At 39.0% G+C, this 25,291-nt stretch overlaps 1 protein-coding gene across 1 annotated transcript in view; it reads left to right on the plus strand.

Annotated features, from left to right (window-relative positions):
* The window catches only part of ATG4C (autophagy related 4C, cysteine peptidase), a 26,321-nt gene extending 9,182 nt beyond the window's left edge, over nt 1-17,139 (plus strand). Inside the window, exons 6-11 of the mRNA XM_009319821.1 lie at nt 221-291; nt 1,924-2,060; nt 5,692-5,770; nt 6,433-6,509; nt 10,840-10,959; nt 15,878-17,139. Of these exons, the coding sequence (XP_009318096.1) occupies nt 221-291; nt 1,924-2,060; nt 5,692-5,770; nt 6,433-6,509; nt 10,840-10,959; nt 15,878-16,048 (655 nt within the window). The 3' untranslated portion in view covers nt 16,049-17,139. The remainder of the gene's footprint in view (nt 1-220; nt 292-1,923; nt 2,061-5,691; nt 5,771-6,432; nt 6,510-10,839; nt 10,960-15,877) is intronic.
* Nucleotides 17,140-25,291: the final 8,152 nt, after the last annotated feature.

The raw sequence follows: 25,291 nt of genomic DNA on the forward strand, positions 1-25,291 counted from the left end.
ATCAGGAATGGAAGGTGTCTTGAATAAAAAAAAAAAAAAAACCACAATCCCCCCACACCCCAAAAAAAAAAACCATCCAAAAAACCCCCAACAACCAAATCCAAACCAACAACAAACAATTAAAACCAACCTGTTTCTAAAAATCAAATAATTTATGTTTATTTACTGTTAATTTCTTTAAAATCAGAGATGAGTTAAATAGTTTTGTGTTTGTACTTAGAAAAGCTGTTGAAGAAGCAAGAGACCCTGAGCTACAAGGAGTAACAGTCTATGTTGCTCAGGATTGTACAGGTAAATGTTGTGATTATGTAGATTTTTGCAAACACTTGAGATGCTTTTTATACCTTTCAGTAAGCACTTAACAATAGAGCTCTAAAGGAGAAAACTAAACTCAAAATGGATCCACAAACTTGAGATTATGTAGACAAAGGGGTTCTTGATATATGCAGATGTTTGTTCTCTTTGAGAATCGGACATCACAACTGGAAAGCTTCATACATTGCTTGTTTGGTATCTTGTAGGGGAAGGTAGTGGAATTCCAAATCCAGCAAGATACCTTTTTATTACAATCTGCCTGCTGTAATTTATTATTTTGGATTTAAATCAGTTAATAATCTGTTTTGTACTCGCTTCAATATTGTTTTAGCAATAAGCTAGTAAGAACTTCCATATTTTATTAAAAATAACCCCCCCAAAACAACCAAACAACTAAAAAATACTTCATTTCAGTTAGATTTGTTAGTTATATTTTATTTGTCTTTTGCATCACAGGATTCTCTTACCCATTTTTCTAGTGGAAAAAAAAACACTGCACCAGTCTCTTAGAATAAGTAAGAAGTCATTTTCGCTTGGAGTTCAAAGCTGTGAGCAGGATAGTGAACCCAAGTCAGTGGTAACCTTTCTTCTGCTCCAACGTGGCATTTTAAATAATCAATAATGGGCAGAGGAGCTTAGAGTTCTGGATGTTCAGGAGCAGAAAATGATGACAAGATAAACTAAATGTGTGGTGAAACTTTACACTAATGACTATAGTCTTTCAAATCTAAGCATAATGTATTACTTCAGTAGCCATGTTTAGCTGCCAGAAATTTTAGTTATGTCATAACCGATCTTGGGATAGGACAGATGAGACCGACATCCCTGGGTGATCAATCAGACTGGTTTTAAAGAGACACTGTTTAATCATACACTACAAACCAGTTTCACCTGGCTTACAACGACAGTGAAAACTTCTAAAATTCTATTAATTTTTCGCTTCTTTTTTCTGGTGATGATTTTTTGCATCTCTTAGTTTGGAGGAAATAAGCAATAATACTACATTGAGTTTTTTCACCCATTTTCAGTGACTGTTGTGTTAACTTTAGACAGCGAACTTCAGTATTTATTCAAATCAATTATTGTCTTTTTTTCCTTCAATATGTAGATGTTTCTGTTAGTTGTAGGCTTTCATGTTTTAAACTACTCTTTTTAGAAGTTTGTATCAAGTGAATAAATATTTATCGGCTTTCTCCTAACCTACCCCTTCTGCATTTTCCTGGCAATGTATCTTATCTCAGCAGCAGCAGATTACCATTCTACAAAATATTAGGCTTTCAAGTTTTAAACTACTCTTTTTAGAAGAAGTTTGTATCAAGTGAATAAACATTTATCGGCTTTCTCCTAACCTACCCCTTCTGCATTTTCCTGGCAATGTATCTTATCTCAGCAGCAGCAGATTACCATTCTACAAAATATTGCTGAAAATAAGGTATAACGCTGTGTTTCATCAGAGTCACTCAGGAGTTATGTTTCAGGAGGACAGTAATATTTTGAAGGACTGCAGTTTCAGTTTGTCAAACTAAGTGATGGCATTTGGTACCTGTGTCTTTGTAAAAGCTAGCGGATACATTTTAAGTATGACTATTTCCGTGTGTCTCCTTTCAGTCTACAGTTCAGATGTTATTGACAGACAGTGTTCTTTTATGGATTCTGGAAAAGCAGACACAAAAGCTGTAATTATATTAGTTCCTGTGAGACTCGGTGGAGAGAGAACAAACATGGACTACTTAGAGTTTGTAAAGGTATGAAATGAGAGTTCAATCATTTTTCAAATAGTAGCACTAGGTGATATGAAAAGCGACTTCATGACGGTAATCTTCTACCCATTAAATGTGTGGTGGTGATTTTACAGTTGAAGGTTGTAAAGTTTGACTTTACAGATTTTAAATTTCCCTATTACAAGATCAGACGTAATTGCAGAGTACATGATGTCCCTTGGTAAAGCAGTGATAACTATCCTACTCCTGAAGTAGCTACCTGAAAAGACATTAATGCAGTGGCTCAAATTACAAATGGTAATTTAGTTACATATGCTATTAGAGTTGTGCTATATTAAGTATCAGTCAGCATTTTAAAATATAAATATACCAAATTCATTATTCTGTTTCTTATTTTCTTAAATGTCAAATGGTTTAAGGTTGTTGCTTGTCTGTTCTTCCCATTTTCTCTTGTCTTTTTCTTCCCCTTAAGAGAGAATTTTTTGATATCTTTAGTCACTACTTCAAGTGTTTTCTCACTATCTGGACATTAGGATGAATGTTTCTAAGGACAGTGATGCAGGAGTAGCAAGCAGTTACCACAAATAAAAACAAACTGGAAAAAAGTAAAATTCAAGGAGAAAGCAGAGGGGAGGAAAGTCTATGCTGTCCTCTCTTTTTCAGCAGAGGTTCTGTTTATGGTGCTAACACCCGAAGATGTACTGTAATCCTACCTCTTGAGCACAAGAATACTTCTCTTAGGGAAGAGATTGTTCTCTTGCCGTGCTGCTTTATTGTTTTTCATGCTGCTGTTTATCTGTCTCTAAATTCTTGTTTTAATTTTTAAAATACCACAACTTAGTAGCATGTACAAAATCTGAAAGTCTGTGACATCAGGTTTTTTGTGACTCTGTCTTTGTAAAATTTTAAGAAACGTGTTTGGTTTTTAATGGCGTGGGGAGACAGAGTGATGAAGCCTTTTATTTAAGTGATGAACTAATAAATTGTTTTTCTTTCCTGATTCTTTTCCTTGTATTTTCAGGCAGTTGGTTTTGGAAGGTTTTAGTTCTTTTCTGATTAATTCTGACACAGCTAAGACAAGCCTGTGGTCGCAGGCATGAGCTACAGCAACCTTACTTTACTTTCAATGTTAACTGCAAAAAACCCTTTGAATCACTCGTGTCCAGGAAAACAGACGGTGCCTTCGTTTGTAAGCCAACAAACAGTTGCTTCTGCAACTTTCATAAGGCTTTCCCAGTGAAAGAAAAGTGACTCCAGTTCTTTAGTACTGGCTTTTATTATTGACGGATATCTATGGCTAGTTTCACCCTGCAGAGGCTTTCTCAATTTAGCTCTCAAAAACACCCTTTTGCCAGAGTAAAATACGTTTGCGTGGCACTGGGTTTCATAGCACAGTCACGTTATCTAAGCTTGCCTTGTACAACTGGCTTTACCAGGGTGATTTCTGCTGCTCATTTACCAAGCCTGGTACTGCCTTTTGCAGTCTGTTATAATAAAGAGACTGTGATAAGAGGGCGTTCAATTGCATGTATTAGTCACTCCAGTCTCTGCCTTGACTGTTCACAAGAAACGACTACATTTCTTGGGGTCTGGATTTAAGTTAAAAATGCAGATTTTAGAATGTAGTACAAGAGGTAATTTTTACGAAGGATTTTATATTTATGGATGAAAATTGATAAATTTTTTATAATTCTCTTTTACAAGAAAATTCCCATAGATTAAACAGTTATTCATTACTCTAAGTAGCTTTGCTCCCTTTCTGTGTCACTGGCAGAAGATGTGTCCTCCTTAGCTGTTTCAGCCTTTGGCTCTGATCTGCCTAAATGCTCTGTAATGCTCAGCCATCGAGGAGCATTTTCTAAAAAAGCCTTCTCATTCATATTTTAAATAAGCAGCACTTTCTCTTAACCCATATAAACCATGCTGAAGTTGACTTTGTTAGCATCCTAGGTGAGGAGTACAACAGCTTTTGTTATGTTACATGACTTTATCATTGTCTAAGCAGAGAAAATGTTATCTCGAGAAGCTTTGGTCTTATTAGTACATGAAATATCAATCATTCTATTGAGAGAAATTTTCCCTACTTATACAATGATAATGTAATGGTTATGCTTTTACTGGTTGATCTCTTAGAGGAGAGGATGTAGGTATGACTGCCAGCTAATGGAGATTCCACTTTAGCTCAACTCATAGTCTTCTGGATTGCTGTCCCAGTTGGGGCCAGAGTCCAAGTTTTTGGACCCAACACTTGTCTAGTGCCACAAGAAAACCACTGTGATTTATGGACATTTAAAGGCTGTTCAGTTTTCAGAGTATTTAATGGTCTTGGGCTTCAATTACATTAGAACAGTTGGGCTCAGCTTTCTGAAGTGCTCGATGTTGGCAAAATTCAGCTCCCACTGGAGCTGGTGGGATAACTAATGGAGAACTGTGTTAAGCCAAGACTGAATATTCACAAAAATCCTAATGAGCCCTGGTAAGAAACAGAACCTCATGAAAGCAAGAAGAGTAGAAATATGTTGAAGGGAGAGGGAGGAAAGTCCTCCGTGCCTTCTTCCATTCCTTTGCTAGGTACTTCTTTTAATAGAGAAATGATCAAGCGTGGGTTTTTTGGTGTCTGTTGTCTGTGACTGCATCCAGAGCTTGTGGGTGATAGAGGAATTTCAGGGAGTTAAGCTGCTGCAATGGTCTTAACTTGGCAAAACTGCGTGTATACAGGTGAATCCTTCTCCCCAGCACTAGAAGGTATATCCATAAAATCAACATTTTATTATGTAGTGCTAAGTCTGCTAAGTTTGTGTGCTAGCACAGGCAACGTGGATTACAGAACCAACTCTTTTCAGCCTGAATGAACATAAATACACTGGCAGCACTGGTGTGACTGTAGCCCATGGCTGATATCCCAACTCTTTCTGCCTTTAGTGGCTCCTAGCCTTGCCGTGAGTGGAAGAGTATATTTCTTTCTTTACACCTCCAGACTGAAATGATTCCTGTATTTCACCCCATGTCCATCTTTAAATCCCATTAGGTGTATTTGTAATGTTTCTTTCTCAAAGTTGCTACATACTGATAGTTCTCTACCCTCACAGTCAACATCCAGTAAGATTTATGGGGCTTGTCTGTTGTGTGTCTGTCTCTCCTCCCATATTTTGGGCTGCTGTTTTTAGAGCTGTAGCTTGTAATTACTCGTTTCAGCTGGCATTTCTCCCTATGATGTAAAAGTTCATACTCTAGACAGACTTCTACATTTGAATGCAAAAAGAAGAGAGCCCTCAGGGCCACAGAATGTAAATGTATATGAACCCTGTAAATCTGAATACTTTGATACCTTTTGACTTCAGCAACCTGTGCTCAACTTGCATGACATTACGTTTTGTCTCCTCCCTGGAAATGATACTGCCAATTCTCTCAATGTATGGGCATCTCATGAAAAGGGAGGACTTTCTCTGGAATATCTGGTGGTATGTTTTCACTTTGGTCAATTGTAAGCTTCTAAAAATTGAGTCAAGCCCCAGAAAGTCATGAAGCCAGTCTTTAAAAAAAAAAAAAAAAAAAGCTATTTGCCTAAAAACAGTAAAGAAAGAGCAAAGATTTTAATTCAGTTTATACTTACTCTGTTTAACACTATCCTAATTATTTAATGTTCTTGTTGTAGGGAATTTTAAGCCTTGAGTATTGTGTTGGTATTATTGGTGGCAAACCCAAGCAGTCGTATTACTTTGCTGGATTTCAAGGTTGGTGTTTTAATATATTATGTCTCTTCAATATTTTTCTTTAAGAGTTAGGAAGTTAATATCGAACCGGTGGGAAATAGCATGATTAAAATAGCAAAATGAGTACCTTATTAATTCATCATATCTACCCAAGTCCAGTCATTTGTCATTTACTCCATATAGTAATTGGATTCTGTAAAATGTACATTTAATTTCCGTTGTTGCATAAACAAGGCATAATTTATCTGTTTCACCAAACTTCAGGAGCGTTTGCTGTTACTACCTGGCAGTTCTTATTTACGTATTTACTTTTTACTTGTTTAAGTGGTGTTAGTTGATGCTTAAATGACAAGCAATATATTCTTCCTGTCAGGATGAAGTAGCACAATACATTTTTCATATGCAAACTCCAGAATATAATTGTGTGTTTGTAAAAGTAATTTTATCACCAAAAATTAAATGACAGTCTCATCACTTTATAAAAATTCTGCTTATACAAGCATATTTGATTATGCAAAAGTTAATCTGTCCTGCAAAAACCTATGCTTCAGTCAATGAATATCAGCCTGGCAAGCAGTTACTTGCTGGCTTTTTTTTCAGCTGTTCTGCATAGAAATTGGATTGTAAGCAGTGTAATAATAAGGTGTTTTTTGAATTACTTGTCTTCTATTTTGTCCTTGTAGATGACAGTTTGATTTACATGGATCCTCATTACTGCCAATCTTTTGTAGATGTCAGCATAAAGGATTTCCCTCTTGAGGTAGTATGGATATAGACCTGGCACTGTTTTCTTCCCATATGAATCAAACACTAATTATTTAGAGATGTTCTAGCTAGCTACATCTTTATGGGTTTACAGTTACATGTTATTTATCAAAGTTCTGCCCTTCTTTATAGGCCTGTAATCAACAAAAATGACCAGAGGTTAAAAACTCAATATGGGGTTTTAATTTTTACTTCATTAATCTTCATCTCTTTCTTTTTAATGATCAGAAAACCTCAAAAATAGATGATCACTTCATTTAAGTAATTTTCCATCAAAGAAAATAGACAATATTTGGAGTACTTAAACCTGAATTATTTGGATTTGTTTTTGTTAGTTTGTCTTTTTGGTCAATTTTATTTAATTTTATTTTAAATTCAAGTTGCAGTCAACATCATGGAGAGAATTACTGTAGTATTCACCAGTAGGAGCCTGTTGTCAGGTTGGAACCAGAGTTCCTGTAGGTTTACCTGCTGCTGCTTTATCTAGGAATTTCTAATATTTCTATACTGGAGTAGGTGGTTATTATTTTAAATGTAAGTTTTGCTCCTAACAACTTTGTAGGTCACTTTTTTAGCTTCATACAAGTGGAAATTTTTGAAGCTTATCAGTGAGGTTTGTGTTTGACCAGATGAATTTTACTCAAGTCTCCTGAACTGTTTCTTTTAAGGAGTTTTGGTTTTTATTTTTAATCAAGCTATTTTTATGGAATAGTAGTTTCCAAGAAACTGACAGGTCTGAAAGTGTAAGTGCTGCGTTTGTTTGTTCCTTCCCCCCCAACACCTTTCTAGGCCACGACTTTCTGGGTGCATCTAGATGTAGTGGATGCATCTTTTCAGGCTATGCCTAGGTCTTAAAAATCATGCCTGGTTGTTTTGGTTTGGTTTGGGTTTTTTTACAATAGTGTTTTCCCTTTAACCTCTGGCCAAATAACTTGCATTGAAAATAGATAGAGCTAAAGGAGGTTATTAAAGAATTCAATTTACAAGTACCATGGGAAAACATTATCAGTTGCAGAAGTAAGTGTTTAATAGCCACAGTACTCACAGTAGAAGTACTTGGCGCCATCCATACAAACTCTCCTTGATCTTAGGTCCAACTTCCACATGAACTTCCAGCCTCCTCCTCGGAACTCTTCATTCAGTGTAGAAACACGCCCTGGGTGCATCCACTGCTTAGGACAGCATCAGCTGCTCTAGGACAGAGTTGGGTATTACTAGTGGTTCCTCATGCCACTGTGTTCTGTGAAGTTAAGTATTCGTAAATGTGGAAACACAGCTTCAGAAACAACATATTGCATTTAAATAAGGAAGAAGAATACATATTAATCTCCACCACCTCTAAGATACTAGCTACTTAATGTAGAATTCTTAAAGGTTTGCAGTAAAGTCCTGTGAACAGTGGAAGTGAGTCATACGCAACTCTTAAACTCACACCTGAGGAACTGAGTAGGTGATCTTCAATTGACTGTTTACACTTAGAATGTAAGTCAAATGGTGTGTAATGAAGTTATGTATCTCCATGGCTTCTGTTTTGTATAGCAGCCAAGAGTTAACTTAAACTGAGAACAGTGGAGTGAACTGCAATGGTCCTGTCTATTGTTATCACGGAAAGAAAGATCTGTTAACATATGTTGAAGTTGATCACGATACCGTAATCAAAATACCATCAAACAGTATTTAGGAAAAGTACTTATATATATCAAAGGAGTTACACAGGGCTAACGTCAAATCCTAGGGCCGACTTAAAGCAAACACTACGTATTTTTTGGTATTTATCCTTAACAAGATGCTTTAATTAGCATGACATATAATATAGAAGTATAAGATTCTCTAGAAAATGAGAAGGTTCTGAATTAAAAAAAAGAACATAGCAGCAAAATGTATCAGAAAATATCCTAGACAGAAACTTTCATTATTTTTAGAGATGCCCTTAGATTTACCCCGTTGAGGTATTTGGAAGAAGAGTTGGTGAGTCCCAGCTCTACCTATTTGTACTGTAGCAACAGCCAGAGATTATAACCAAGATCCTTGCCCCTTTATGCTTATAACTGTAGTAAAATACAGTGCCTTCTCTGAAGATTTTACAGTTTAATTGGATAAGCCAGGCAAAAGATGGGAAGAGCACAAAGAAGCAGAGCTGAAGTGACTTCCTTAAGGTCACACCATAGCTCAGTGGCCAAGCTACAAAAAATACACATCTTTTTTGGTTTCTGTTCCCATGACTAATCCTCCAGATTGTGCTGCCAACTGGCATTAATATGAATTTCCAAATAATAATAAGGTTTTTAAATGTATTTTGAAGGTGCGCAAGCTGCCAGCTTGGCTTGATCGCATCCTAATGCTTTTCTGCAGACAGAAAATATATTGCAATTTAATGCTTAGTGCATTTAATAGTATTATATCTTTGTCCAGAAATGTCAAAAGTAAACAGAAATTGCTTTCTTAGTGTGGATAGTTGCTTGTTAGATTCATCTGTAGGGAGTATTTTCAAAATTGACAAATTGTCCAGAATAAGTTCGAAATCAATCCACTCTGTATTGGCTTCCAGAATCCATTTGTTTGGAGGAGTGGGGAAAAAAAAAAAGCCTACCCACTTCTCTTTCTTGTACAGTGATTTGTGTAGCATTAAGACTACTGCCCTGAACAGTACAGCACAACTGTAGTTACAATGTCATTGCTGAAATGCGGTACATAAGGCGGAGTTTTATTTATGTATTTGATGACTCAGGAATGAATATTGAGAATACAATTTCTGCATATAAAATTTGAACGGAATTAGGAGAAGAAACAGTGACTAAAATCAATCTTGCAGAAATAGTACTTCTCATCTTTGCTTATATTTTTTAGCAGAGGTTTAATAGAAGTACCTCTCTTAGGTTTGTAATCACAAGTAAAGAACAGTATACTTCAATATGTAAAACTATTACACTGACAGATACACTCAGGTTAGGTGACTAGCGCCGTCGTCTTCTGTAGATTGACTTCTCTGGCAAAAAAAAAAAAAAGATAAAAAGATAAAATGGGTTTCTAGTATACAGCTTGATGTTAGCTGTCAGGGCTTGCTGTTGCTATAGTCAAATCAGATTGTAACAGTTGTTAGTTACCCTTTATAGAGGAAACACAGTGGTGTTGGTGAGAAATCTCCTGCGTTGCTCTGTCCTGGTGTTAGTGTCGTGTTAGTAAGCTGTCCCGGTCCTGTGCTGACCAGCGCTGTGACAGAAGAGCCGTGAGCTGTGCACAGCTGACATGTAAATATGAAAGGAAATAGCACAGACTCTTCACTGGAGAATATTGATCACTGGGGGAAGTTCATGAAAAACAAAATCTGCATTTTAGTACAGTGGTATCTCCATTGCAGGGTGGTGCAGACGTGGTGTGTTAGCATTTGTTACTGAGCAGCTGAAGCAGGTTTGCCAGTGATTTAATAGAGGTGGGATGACTGGGTAGTCCTGCATGTTAGAAGCAGAATAAAGAGGACTGCCTTTGAGAGACAGTCAGTGGTGACCAAATAATTTCAGTTATTAGATGAGCTTCATCAAAGCTACAGTTCCTGTAATAAACAAACACGTAATCAGGGTAGATAGCATATACTTACCTTTTCTTTCATAAACTGTGAATGAGGAGTGTGGGGAAGGGGTTTGTATATTTGTTTGTTTTTTCTTATAGCATGGCTGCTGATGGTGTCAGTTCACAGCACTGTCAGAGCATCATCTGTCATGAAAAGAGATTTCACATTAGGAAAAAAAACATTTATGAAGCAGGGCATGTTCGGTTTTTTCTGACTTGTGGATTATTGTAATACGGTTTTGCTTTTGTGGGTTTTGTGGGGTTTTTAACCAATTTCATTTACTAAAGGAAAATGCATGAGGTTGGTTTATTCCATTATGTGTCTTTTATAGAGGTTGGGGGAGGGAAAGGGGCAATGGGCGGTGGTAGTAAAGCAGTAATTGTAAGATAGTGCAAAAGCTGTTACAAATTCAATTTGCAGAAGAGCATTCACCTCCTCTGCCTTGGGAATATTCATAAAGTACTGCTCGGAGCGGCAGACCTTTGACAGATTTCAAACTAACATGGTGTTGTGTGCAAGTTTGGTGAATACAGCGTGAACAGCAGGAGGTTTTATACATGTGGAGAAGAGGGGAATTACTTGAATGGGGGGGTGTGTGTGGAAGAAATTACTTCAAAAGTGCGTGCTGGGTTTTAATTCAAGAGTGATACAGGGGATTGTATGTTAAAGCTGTTGGTGGAAAAAAGTAAATGCATTGGGCTGTACCATTCCCAACCTTAACCATGTATTTCATGTTTTTTAATCTTGAAACTTGCAGTCATTCCACTGTCCTTCTCCCAAAAAGATGTCATTCAAAAAAATGGATCCGAGCTGCACAATAGGATTTTACTGTAGAACTGTGCAGGACTTTGAGAAGGCTTCTGAAGAAATAACGAAGGTAGGTGTCGAAGTTACCACATCGACGACTCAGCCAGAGCGGCATGTGTGTACTGTGTATGGAGAAGGGGAGGGAATCAGCTTGGCTCTTCTAAATAGACATCATTCTTTTCTTGGTATTTATTGCTGCTTTTATAGTCATGAGAAATCTAGATCGTTTCTCGTTTCATCTGGTTTTACCAACATGTGAAGCCTGGGGAGAACCTGGGTTGCCTTGCGAGAGAGGGTCTTGGTCGGAGCAGGCTGATGGAACGGCGGGGGGGGGGGGGGCCGGGGCGGCGGCGGGCCTTGTGGATTATTGTAATACGGTTTTGCTTTTGTGGGTTTTGTGGGGTTTTTAACCAATTTCATTTACTAAAGGAAAATGCATGAGGTTGGTTTATTCCATTATGTGTCTTTTATAGAGGTTGGGGGAGGGAAAGGGGCAATGGGCGGTGGTAGTAAAGCAGTAATTGTAAGATAGTGCAAAAGCTGTTACAAATTCAATTTGCAGAAGAGCATTCACCTCCTCTGCCTTGGGAATATTCATAAAGTACTGCTCGGAGCGGCAGACCTTTGACAGATTTCAAACTAACATGGTGTTGTGTGCAAGTTTGGTGAATACAGCGTGAACAGCAGGAGGTTTTATACATGTGGAGAAGAGGGGAATTACTTGAATGGGGGGGTGTGTGTGGAAGAAATTACTTCAAAAGTGCGTGCTGGGTTTTAATTCAAGAGTGATACAGGGGATTGTATGTTAAAGCTGTTGGTGGAAAAAAGTAAATGCATTGGGCTGTACCATTCCCAACCTTAACCATGTATTTCATGTTTTTTAATCTTGAAACTTGCAGTCATTCCACTGTCCTTCTCCCAAAAAGATGTCATTCAAAAAAATGGATCCGAGCTGCACAATAGGATTTTACTGTAGAACTGTGCAGGACTTTGAGAAGGCTTCTGAAGAAATAACGAAGGTAGGTGTCGAAGTTACCACATCGTCGACTCAGCCAGAGCGGCGTGTGTGTACTGTGTATGGAGAAGGGGAGGGAATCAGCTTGGCTCTTCTAAATAGACATCATTCTTTTCTTGGTATTTATTGCTGCTTTTATAGTCATGAGAAATCTAGATCGTTTCTCGTTTCATCTGGTTTTACCAACATGTGAAGCCTGGGGAGAACCTGGGTTGCCTTGCGAGAGAGGGTCTCGGTCGGAGCAGGCTGATGGAACGGCGGCGGGGCGGGCGCCGGCGGCCGAGCTGGCACAGGCGGGCCCACGAGGTGGCACTCTTGAAATGGGGATGTTTCCGCAGCCAGCCCTGCCGAGCCGCCCGATTGCCCCCTACCCGAGGAGGAATTTTGAAAAGGCAATCAATCCCTCGGGAGGGATTTCTTCTTAAATGGAAGTATTTGATCAAGCCAAAATTGTCTATTATTTCTTGTTAGCGTAAGTGCTCTTTCTGATGGCATTTAAATGTAAAGCAGTGTGTTTGATTTGGTAACAATGCTTTGAACTCTACGGAGCAGGTATCGCCCGGCAAATCTGTCTGGTCATGTCCTTCCACTTGAAAAACACTGGTATAGGTTCATTTAGGTCCAAATGTAATTGACTTTTTTCCCTTAATTATTACAGTATGTGAGCGTATGAAATACAGCATTATTAATATGTTGTATTAGCTGCGGTGTAGCAAATAACTGTGTGTGTGATTTAAAAAAAATAGTCTATGAAAAGATGCAGCGGCAGCAGCAGATGGTCACAATATCAATATTCTAACCACAGCAGTTACCACAACAGTGCAAAGAATTAGTGTTTGTACAGCATTTTGAATGTCCTGTTAAGTGGTATTAGTATTATAGCCAAAAAAGCATTTTTAAACTTAATACTGCATATAATCTTTAGTAGATATTGATTGATGCTGAAGTTGCTTCTTTGATTTTTACACAGAGAGGTAGAAAGTAAATTTAAAGAAGCAGAAGTTCCGAAGCAACGGATATATGGAGAGTTTAAATAGTGAAGTTTCTATTCTTCCGTGTTTTCCTGTTCTATCATGTATAAGACAGCATGTGATAACATAGTAAAAAAAAAAAATCTTATTACAAAATCGGTTGCACTGGAAGTTCTCTTTCTCTTTTTCCCTTCTTTCTTTTCTTCCAAGTTTGGGATTAAGTACATTTCTTTTCGTGAACATACATTGTGAAAATACTCACGGCTGATCTGTCTTGGAGCTATTATCCTTGTATTTTAGATAGAAGTTCTTCAATATTAGTGACATTATTTTACATAAATATATTTCAGGCACAGTAAGTTTGGAAATAAAGTTTGGATGCAAATACAATGTGAGAAACACTCTATGATCTTTCAGTCCTTCCTTCACATCTTTTGTTTTTTCCTGCTCTTCCGTTATTTTTCCCTTTGTTTGCAATTTGAGTGCGATAACTCTTGAACTATAAAGCACAGTATATTCCCAGTGTGCCCTAGGTAGGCTAGACTCAAAAATTCAAGTTCACTGCTTTTGTGGGCAATAAAAGGTCGGAGAAAAGATTTAGCTTTTATTACTTGAGGATAAACCTTACGAGCCATACATTCAGTGATAGAGAAATTAGGGCATTGAAATCAAGGGCCCAAATGGAGTGATTGGTGAAAATCCATCCAAACCACATTCAGGTTACCCTTTGTTTCTGTACTCGCCAGTTGGCAGCTATTGTTAAGTAGTTGAGTAATACCTGGAATTAAATAGCTGATAGAATAAGGAGACCTGGAAACGCATCCAGACTTGAGAAGGACGGATTTACCGACTGGCTGTAGTCTTACCTCTGTCTTGCACTTCCAGCATAAATACCGAGCAGGCACAGCAGTTCCTGTCTGGCTTCTCAACACCACCTGGTAGATAAAAAAAGCTCTTGTTCTGCGCAGCACCTGGGATGGCTCTGCCTTTTTCTGGCCGCAGCCTCGGTGCTGCTTCACATTGTTACTTAACTGGTACCAGGCTTGTCTTTTTGCTAATGCAGTGAATTGTTTCTCTATCAAAACCCATGACAGCAAATAAATAATCCACTTGGGCTACAACTGCATTGGCTTGTTTGTAGCCCAGGTTCTTAGCAGAAATGAAAAGTTCTCAGAAGAACTGGACTGATTGAGTGTTGAACTTGGATGCAGTTCAGCACAAAGAATTAATTGTTGCAGTGACAACAGTGGCAGTCTAACACTGAAATACTAAAAATATTGATGTTTATCAATAAACTTCTCTGTAGAAATCATCACTGGTATCTAAAGAACTTGTAGGTTCTTTAGAGTTTCAAAGTATCTGTGATCACTGAGTGAGATGTAGTTTGATAATAATTGCAGTAATCTTAACCAAGTTCCACTTGACTCTTGTTTAGGCATTTACCTGTTTGTCCGGTTTATGTTCTGTATTTAGTATCTTATCACCTCCCTTAGTACATAGAGAGAGGTGTTACCCGTACCTGTAGAGAAGGAAGTTTCAGGGAAATTTGAACACAGACGACGGCAGTGGAACTGCAGGTGTATTTCTGTCCTGATTTGGAGGGACCATCTATAAAGGTGCGATGGCTGTTTGGTCACCATGCATTCCCTGAGATGCAGTATTCGGATGAGTTTTCTGTTGCAAACTTCCAATTAGGAGCTGGCCTAAGTCCACCCATCCACTTCACAGACCAGCAAACAGCCTTCATTTGGCTATCAATTTCTGTTCCTGCTAAGCCAGCTTGTATTCAACCCCTAGAGATGAAAGGGTTTGCATCCAATTATCTAGTCTTCTCAAGAAGCAAAGTGTTTGCATGTCTTACAAACTTTTTTTATTTCTAATGCTCATTTGTTAATCTTCTTTTGCTTTTGCTTATTACTGTGTGCGTGTCTCTCCTATATCTCCTTGCTCCTTTACCCAGGTTTCACATTACAATAGCCAAATGCAATTAAAATAGACAATACTAAAGTGGAAAATTTCAGACCACAGTAAAAATCAAGGGTTTTACTGTGAGTGTGATTTTTTTTTTTTTTTTGAACACCCCCATCAGCCCTTGACTGTCTTTTTTTAAATAGTTCTTACTGTTTAAAGATCTGTGTAGGTTTTTTTACTGTTTTAGATTAATTGTTCTCATGAAATTATGTTTAGTGATTTTAGTTCCATACAGTGTATACCTCTAGGGTAATGTAGTTCTGCATGTCACTGCATCACTGTGCTGGTTTTTTTCAAAGCAGGTAAGAAATTAAAAAAAAAAAAATTAAAAAATAAAAATCAGTGAACAATTAAGTGTCCAAAACAGCCTGAAAGGCTGAAATGCCTTTCAGTATTTGGCGGATCTTTATCTGCTATTAAAGGTATTTTGCTGATCTGTTTTAGTATTTATCATTCCCCACTGCCTGCTTTCTACATGCTCAGTTTTCTATAAATGTAGATTTTTGGCACCCTAGTTACCACAGCCTGTTACTGTTGTCAGTCTGTTTTTAGCCATGTGCTCTCGGTTGGCTTATTTACGTAGGTGTATGGATTTAAACTTTTAATAAAAACATTGATTATTGTACATGCCGATTCTCCAATAAAAATATCTCCCTGAGATGCTTAGCTGCTGCAGAATTCATACCTGTGCTTGAGGAGAGCGTTATGGCCATTAACTATTTTGTAGAGTTTTTTATCTTCCTACAAGAGCTCCAGCTGCACTGAAATAAACGGCATGTAGAGGTGATCTGTATGGAACAAGATGCAGGGTTAGGCATAAAATTAGCAGCTATCTGAAGAAGAAATGGAAGTAAATGTGTGTTTAACGGGAGGAGGGGATGTTTAGAATGTGCAGTGCTTTTGGTTTAATATTATAATGAAAATAAAAAATGCATTTTTTACTTTGCAGTCATCATCAGATAAATATCACTACTAACTGTATTTCTTCATTTCCAATTAACATTTTATCTGGTATGTGTTTTACATTGTAGATGCTGAAATCTTCATCTAAGGAGAAATATCCCTTGTTTACTTTTGTAAAGGGTCATTCTAGAGACTATGACTTTGCTTCCAGTCCACTCCATGAAGAAAATGACCTTTTCTCTGAAGATGAAAAGAAAAGATTAAAAAGATTTAGTACAGAGGAGTTTGTCTTGCTTTAAGGACATTTTACACAAGATTATTGGCAGCTGTCCAGGAGAACACTTGCCTTTTAAAAAATAAAAAATGTACGTGTCCTCCTCCCCTAAAAAAGGCAAGCTTGTGCTGAAATCGGTCTATTTTCATAAAAATGATAATGTTTTATATGTTAATCGTCTTTAAAATGTCATTTATAAATGTACTTACTAATTATTTTTGTTCATTACTAGTTGGGTGAGTTTAATGTCATGTTGTACTAGGGAAGATAGAAGGCATTGTTTAGAGCCAGGTATGCTGAAATGTGCCTACGTCCTGGTCTTGCCCTCTTAAAAAGCTTGGCCAGTCCCTAAAGCCTCACTTGTGACCCTAGTGTCGTGTCAGTCCAGGACAAATCCTGCGCAGAGGCTGCCAGGTACGTCTGGGGTTTATGTTATAGGTTTTGAGGCCATGTTATTTCTGTTTGTACGCAAAATTTGAGCTCTGTATTCATGTGGTAAGGGTAGGACTCTAATCTGTCTCGCTACGTAAGCCCAAATAATAGTTAATGCTGTAATCGTGACACACGTCCTGAGCAGCGCTGTGTAAGAAAGGTAAGTTTGATATATCAGTAGTAATTGTCAGTTGCAATACTGATATAATTATATAGGCTGAATTGTGAGTTAAGATACTATTTAGCAGTATGATTTTATAATGGTTTCTCATTAAGCTTGCTTTGGAGCCTTAATATGAGGAGTGAAGATAAAGTATTACCTTTCCCCACAATTTTTAAAGGTTATACTATTAATATTAACTGCAACCAATCAAAGCAGCTGAAGACAATGATTAGAAGAGAGCGGTGTTTGTTTCCTGTTTCAACTACTATAATGTTGAGGCTTCTCTCCTATTAGTGCAGCTTTTAAATCAAAGCAAATGGGAGAGTGGATGTTAAAAATTCTGGGCTGTGATTTTTTTTTTTTTTGATACATGTTATTACTGTACAAATGATTACTTGATGGTGTGTGTTCTCAGATTGCAAACAAATGTACATAAATAGTTTCATGTTTTAACAAAGTAAATGCAGTTATTTAAAATACGTATTAACACTGCTTGGAAAATAAAAAAGGTGTGAAAACATTAAATGCATGTGCCTTTTATATTAATATTAGATCCTCTAAGAGTGAATATAATCTGCATCTAAAACAATATTGTAAGGTGTGAATACTCTGTTTATTTGCAATAAAGGCAAATTTTATTGTTGTGTTGTAAACCAAATGTTAACCTATTCTAAGTGCCGTTCAGGCACAGAAGGCACAAATGTTGCCAATCCAAATAATAAGCACCACGTGTATTCATTAAAGCACCTTTTTTCCTTTTATGAGGAAGAAGTGACTAATAGATAGATTTCAGGCAGAACTAGATCAAGTATGTGTAGGCGTCAGGGCTGGAGTGTGCGTTTGCACGTGTTAATTGAGTTAATATTCCAAAAAGCCAAAATGAGATTGTGTTTGCTTGTTTTCAGGAGAGAAAACCCCCACACATCATTTGTCTAAATTAGTAACCTCCGCACTGTTGAATCCTACTAATAATACTACTTTTAGATGCTGCATGTATGTGAGGATGTTTGGCTTGATCTTAGTTAATATTTTTCATTAATAGCCCAGAAGAGGGAGTAAACAACATATTTGTGGAATTTAGATGTCAAAATAAGGAGAATTGCGAGTGTCAGTGAGAGCTAGAAAATAGAAGATTCCTGTTTAGTGAAGTTAATGTAGCTTTAGCAAAAATAATGCAAAACCGTTGAGTGGTTCCTTTGGGTAACAGCGGACGGGAAATTAGACATGAAGTTGTACTTTGCTTTCACATTTAAAAAAAAAAAAAAAGCAATCCTAGGCTGCATCATTAAAAGCTTCTGTCACAGAGCAGGGGATATAATCGGTATAATCTGGTTTCACTGATGCTCTCCTTTCTGCTTACCTTTCCACAAGGAAGGCATTAACTAATTAAAGTGCACGGAAGAACGGGAAAAATGATCAGGAGCCTGCAGGGATGGATTTAAGGAAGATTAACTTGCAGCTTCGTGGCTTTGTTACTCTATAGCTGAAGAGTGAGGTTAGGGAGAAAGGGAAGCGCTAGGCTTTACAAATATGTAGCGTGTGCGCACTGGTGAGGGGGAGAGGAGTTAGAGGGAAGGGTAAAAGGACAGGCATCTCTGGGAAAGGGGAAGATGCTCAAGGAGAAGCTTCCTGCGGGGGAATCCAAGGCTGTGTAATATTCTCACCCAGAAGTGTTGAAAGTCGTACCGTGGAAGGCTGTTAAGAACCAGGCTGGCCCAAAGGCTAACCAATGCAGGGTGAAGAACAGTCTGCATTCAGCAGATTGGTTGAATCAATAACGTCTTTTCCGTTTACAGCTTCTGTTGTTGTAGTAATAATAATAAAATGCAATAAGCTTCAGAGGCTTTAATGCACAGGATTCTGCAATATTTGTAATGAAGTTGAAAGTGGTGCTGAGTTACGTGAAACAAAAGTATATAGCTGTACAGTGGACTTTTTTCCTGATTATGTGGTATTTTTGGTTTTTTAAATGACCGTTACTGTACAAGGTTGATCTATGTCTCAAGTCATATAGACAAAGACCCACATCTCTTTCGAAAGACTTTATCCATCCTACCCCACTGCACACTTCAGCCTTCGTAACATTACTGGGAGCAAGCCTGGCAATCGGGAAGACGTCAAAGGAACGACTCTTCCCATGCTGGTCACCATGTACTCTTACATTTTGAAACAGGCAGGGTGAAAACAGACGGATGTTCTGGAAAGGCACATGGTAAAAACGGTAATGACACTACTTGGTGACTGCATTTTGTCATCAGACTAAAAACTGCTCAGGCCTGATAATTCTGCAAGTTTTCCATGTCTAGGCCTTTGTACCTCGTGGTCTGCTGCACTTCCAAGTACATCATGGGCCACTCCGTCGCGCTGCAGTACAGGTAGCTTCATCTGAGATGGGGACTAAAGGATGACTTTTCTTTCTTCCTGAACTCCACTGGCTGAAGTTCAGGTGCCTTAGAAAATCTCATCTGCACGTACCCACCTAAGCTAGCTGTGTCTCCAGAAATGAGCTGCGATTCAAAAGACCTTTGGTTTGGTGCTCTTGTAATAGAAATGGTCTAATGGAAATAAAAGAGCTGTAGTACGTAAGTGTTAAAAAGAAAAATGTAGTTCTGCCATCCCAACAGCAAACTTCTCTGGAAGGGCAAAATAGTTTCATTTGTCTCAGTCTTTTTGCAACTTGATAAAGAAACATAATGGTTGAAACACCTTTGCTGAGTTTATTTAAACGGGATTATTTTTTTTCCCCCTTTTTGACTAAAGGCAAGAAAGACTTCAGTGCCAGAACAGCAGCTGGTTTTTGGTCCTTTAATCCTTTTGTTTACCACAGCGGTGTTTTATTTGAAGCCTGGTACAAATAGTTGTTTAATGGTGATTTTTCAGATTTTTTTTCATGTTTCCCGTACAAGGCTTAAGCGTAGACAAGCCCATACGTTGCCCTGGTACACTCGTGTACAGTGGTGACACAAGTTAAATTACCAAGTTACTAGAAATTAATGTTTTTCGGTAACTACAGGGGACTTTAATTGGAAACTATGTTAATCGCATAGTAATTCTCTTTACCTTGTCTGCATTATCTCCTGAAAACCATGCAATTAATTTGTGTCATCACTGTTGCTGCTGCTGCCTTCAAACACAAACCAAATGAGCATTAGTTACTCACACACCCAGCAGTGGCCTATTTTCTTAAAGGACTTCCACAAATCACTGGCTGATTACTCGCTTGCCTGACGGAACCAGGCTGCACGTACCACAGGTGGCAAATAGTAGCTCTTTTCAAAATCTGAGCTTTTAATCGCCTAATAACCTTTTCTTCTTTTCTGCCATTTCCTTTTTCCTTAGAAGGAGCATTTCTGTGTGTGTTTATAATATCTAATACTAGCTTGACACAACCTCAGGACTCTAAACGATTAGCTGGGACTCTGCCTTCCCCTTCTAGCAAAGATATCGGCCTAATTTTTCAAACTAATGTGAGACCTCAGGGTTCTCTTTGACTTGCCTCTACCTGACCAGTGTCAGAACTGATGGCGAAGGTGTTGGCGTTTGTCCCTCCCCAGGCAGCGCTGTAGCTGGGACTGGGAGCTCAGGTAGCCCTTGTGTAAGGCAAAGGACCTCTCCGTGTGACCTGGCTGCGCAGTTCCTCCATGGGAAAAACCTACCAGCCACCACATCCCTTTCCCATTGGCTCTGCGGCCGCTGGCATCTCAAGCCAAACTCACGACCTTCAAAAATGCCTTTGGTCAGCACCCACCTTCCCTGCAGGCAACCACGAAAAGCAGTGGCTGATTTCTGACAACTTTCCAGCCTGAAGTCTTAGGCTGGGCTGCAGACTGGTTGAGAAACCCAGTGCACTGGTTTAACTCCATGGGGAACACGCCAGCAGACATTCTGGGATGGCTCTCAGGAAAGACGAGGCTAGAAGCCTGGTTTTGCCCCGTAATGACTAATGAAATGGAAATTTCTAAAGTGGCCGTTTAGGAGAAGGGGTTATTTACTAATGTTGGTAGAGACAACTGATCTCAGAGAGAAACAGAGCCTGGAGAATTGTAGACCAACTTCCAGAAGGCCTAGAAACGGAAAGATACTCAAGACCATTACTAAGTTAGTGCCTATCTGTGGCTACCAGCAGAATTGCTTGATTGTGATGCCTTTCTTTAAAGACTTGTTTTCCCTCTTGCCAGTCCCCCGTGCTTCAGCAGAGCTGTAAAACTGAGACCGCCCTAATTTGTTACTGAAGGTCTCCAAGCAGCTCCACTCCTGTGAGACCAGCTAGGTGGGAGTCTCCCAAGCACGTCTCCCTTGGCAGTTACATTTTTCCCACAGTATTAATGAGAAACCCCTAAACAACAGTAACATGAGTAGGTAACTGTAAGAACTACGTAAAGGCAGCCGCTGTTATTTCCTTACAGGTGCGGTGGCAACTGGTGTTGAGGTGACACCACACATCCCCTCGCCTGATTTTCAAAGCCAACACCGGCTTCATGTTCTGAACAAAACCTGCTCTTCCGTGGTTCCTGTACAAGGCAAGACCATGTGAGTCTGGATCTCTTTGTGGTGACTTCACTGGCTCCCAGAGGAGTCTACATGACCCTGCACTTTTAAAACGATGTGGTAAATACGCCTGATTGACATTTAGCATGGTGACATGCTCCTTAGTTAAAGCAGTAACAGCAAACAAGTGGTTGCTCTACGTACATTAACTGGCACTTAAACATCAGGTCCATTTATCTGCAATCGGCATGAAAATGCGGTTGGGAAATAGGGAGCGTGGATGCGAAAGAAGGAATCCCCCTCCTCCCCTGAGCGCTGCCTTGGCTGTGCAGCGGCCCCAGGCAAGAGTCTGCCACTGCTCGGCTGTGCTAATGAGGCAATAACAGGCCCCAATCTTGGTTTTTGCCTTTGCCCTTGCCTTACAAATTTTTTATTGTAAGGAAAAGTCTTTCGTGTTTTGTTTTTTTTTCTTTAAATTATCCCTTCAAACCCAGATGCGTTGGTAATGAGAAGCAGGCGAGCAGTTCAGTTATGCACAGTGCAGCCAGAAGGACACAACAGGGTATTTCGGGAGGCAGGGAAGGGATCTTCTGTTTGCCATTAAACGACAGTAAGAAAATGGACTCACTCTGGAGACCTGATTTATTTCCAGAGTTATTGACAATCTCTTAACTGGAATGATGGAGTGAAAAGCAACCGTCAGTGCGTTATGAAAGGTCAATAATGCCACAAATGAATACAAACAGCATATTTGAAATCCAGCCCGCCCCGCGTTCTGTTTATGCAACCATTTCATCCAAGGTGAGATGGCTTTTTGGGGAGGCTGGAGCACCAGCTCTTCTTGTGCTACCAGGAGCCACCAAGAGGGCAGAACATGCCAGGTTAGTTTACAGTCCTTTACCACCCTGCAGCTGATTACTATGGGAGTATGGATGCATTTCTTCCTCGCAGTGCATGGAGCGCATTTCCCTAGCCCTGGGCGGAAGGCTGTGGAGCACAGTCAGGTATAACACTCAGCAGTATTTCAGCCTAACGCTCCTTATGCCATCCCTACGGCTGGAGCCTCTGTTAGCCTAGAGCTGCTTTCTGGCAGCACGAAGGAGTTACAGCCTCCCACTGCCTTGGTTAGGCCATGCCAACATTATGTAAAAAGGGGTCTTAAAATGCTGGTAACTTATTTGCATTGACAAAAAGATGTAGAGAGGCGTTCAAGGGAGTCAGGATTGAGCCCTGAGTAATCATCGTTTGACCCTATGACCGGGTATCTTCATGAGATGGTTTCTGTTGCTTAACTGGATGAACTGAGCTTTATAAACAGTTCCCTTTCCTGTTTGTAAGCAGTTCATGGGCAGCTGTAATTGTTTGAATCCACGGTGTGAATAGTAAAAAGAGCTTTACTTAATGACTGCAGAAGCCTTTCTCGTGTGAGAGCTCTCTGGTATTTATTCACACCAGAATTCACAACGCTTTTGTTTTCTGTGAACGCTCCTGCAAATAAAAACTTGCTCACTCTAATGTTTATGAATAAATGTGGTCGTAAATGCCATCAAAGCAAATCAGCAGGGTTTTATTTATGCAAGAAGATGCGCAAATAAATGTTTGCTGTTTTCGCCTAGCTCTAGTGGGTGCGTAGGCATGTGTTAAAACCAAGGCTTTGTGGGCTCTCCGCTCAGCATTCACACATTATTCTTATTTTCCATCTCCTCCTTTCCTATACTCTGATCCTGCCAGTGAATCCCTGTGCCCCAAGGGAACATTATTAAAGTCAATGTTTTAGTTATTTATCCCCATCTAGCAGTTTGCTGGATCAGTGAATAAGGTCATGCAGGGTAGTAGGATCACTTGTAGGATGCCCAGGATTGGGGCCCTGTACTTAGGTGGACAAGAGGCACGGGGGATTGTAATTGCAGCCTCGTGCTGTTTTCTGCATGGCACACAGCAGATACCCACAACTGCTTTATTGGCATGTGCTGACCCGTGGAGCAAGGTGGCGTGGGTTTTGTCTTACGCAGAAGTGTGGGAGGTTATTGCCATCCTGTCTCAATCAGTACCCTAATTAAATACAGGAGAGGATTTTCTTTTTAAAATATAAATGTCAAGCCTTGTTAAAGAAAATTAAAATGCACTGAAATTAATGTGGTAGGAACTGTGGAGGTGCTTAAGCTAGAGTATCTACATTTATTAGAAAGGGAACTAAAAAGGGAAGTATTTTCTGATCAGAGTTCAATCCTTAAACTGGGCCATTTGCAAGTTACTTACAGAATATAAGGATGTTAGGCAAGTTTACAAATTTCCCTTCAAAACCTGCAGTTAGAGACTGGTTCCAGGGGTGAATTCTATGTCCCAGCCTCTAAAAACTATAAAGGAATATAATCTGAGACTCACCTCTTTCCAGGATTTATCTGTAAATCCTCCTTCTCTTATCAAGATAATTTGGGATTTTGTGCTGGCCACACTTTCGGGGGTTGGACTTGAAGACTCAGGTCGTTCCCTTCCATTCCCTTGTTCCTTTGAGTTCAGCAGAGCACAATAGTACAGAATTTTAAAAATCTACATTCAGCAATATGATAATCCCCATTTACAAATAACACTATATAAAGGCATCTGACTACTTCAACCCACCGAGAGCCTGAATCAGAAGTGTAAATCAGAACTTGCAACAGTCAAAACCAAAGTCCTAGAAATGAATGCATTAGGGTGGGGAGTTCAAACAGAAACCTGATTTTTTTCAAAGGCTTATAGAGAAGAGCTTCAGCTGATAACAGAGAGATGCTTCAGCTCTGAACCGTGATCTCAACGTGACCAAGGTCAAAACTTCAGTTCGGACGTGTTTGTGCCTCCCCTGGAGCAGGTGAGAAGACGTGCCGTTTTATGGCAGTGCGGAAACACAAAATACAGTATTTGTTAAATACAACAAGCTCATGTCTTTGCACATATGTGCAGTTCTTTGGCCTTCACAGTTCAACCAGTGGTTTGTTGTTTTCATGCTAATACAAATTCTTGTATTAATAGGAGCATGGCCTTGGGTTTCTCCATCCGTATGGGAAAAAGTTACTTGTCTGATGGTAAACAAAGAACAGAAGAATTGATTCACTGTCTTCACTTTTAAAAAGATGGTATGAAGCAATAGTGAAGCAATTTTAATTGTGACTGTGTAACACTTGCGATCAGTAAGATCATTTGTGTTCTGTTTTTAGGAATTGGGGTACTAAAGAGTACATACAGCATTAGAAATGCAAAACATGACCGCATGTTCTCAGGATTTTGTCAGTGTTACATGAAAGAGCACTTGTGCTGGGATGCTCAACTCTGAGGGTATTCTCTGTTCAGTGTGTATTTACAGAGATGTATGAATATTTGATTAATGAGTCATGGTCTCTGGAGAAATTTAATAACTGTACTGCTGTACAAAGCCAGCTCCTTAACTGTTAACACAGCTGCCAATAGTGTCACTGACACTGAAGCCCTTTCTGCATCTAATATATTCTGTGGAGTAAATTCCTTCGTTACAAGAGAATCCATGGGACACATTATTCAGTTATCTGTTTTGAACTGTTGCAGGCTCAATTTACAGACCCTGATTTGTAAAGATTTTTCCAATGGAAACAAGCAGTGACACATGAGCCATAAAGCAGCAGTTTCATGAGGCTATGTTGTTACAAAAGTTAGTTGGAAGGTCAGTTCTAAAGAAGAGTTGCTTTAAAAATTCTTGCGTGATTGATAATAAAATAGATGTTACTATTGTCCAAATTGCTATTTTCATCAAATATTTTTATAATATACTGTAACAGCATATTCAATATGCAGGTGGAATAAAAACTGTCAAAGCTGTTGGTTGTGTATGTTCCTTGTATTTGTATAATCCAGTTTAGAAAATGTAAAATGAACATGGATGAAAATATTGATGTATAGCAGACTGATCCAGCAAATTCTTACCGCCTTAAAAACTGTATTCAGTGGGACTACTCAAGCGAGGGAAGGTTGTTGGGGGGTATATGATTTGCAGGATGGGGCAGAAGTTTTCTCCCCCCCATGACGCCAGACCAGAAGTGTTCTTCATTTTTGCTGAGCAGTTTCCCAAGAATAATTCACTGTTAATTTTATAATTTCTGCATTGTTATTCCTAATACCCGTGAAGAGATCAATTTTCACTTATGAAGTTAGGTGTATATTTTAGTGGTGTTA

Source organism: Pygoscelis adeliae, unplaced genomic scaffold (assembly GCF_000699105.1).
Source record: "Pygoscelis adeliae isolate BGI_AS28 unplaced genomic scaffold, ASM69910v1 Scaffold181, whole genome shotgun sequence".
In the NCBI taxonomy this organism is placed as follows: Eukaryota; Metazoa; Chordata; class Aves; order Sphenisciformes; family Spheniscidae; genus Pygoscelis; species Pygoscelis adeliae.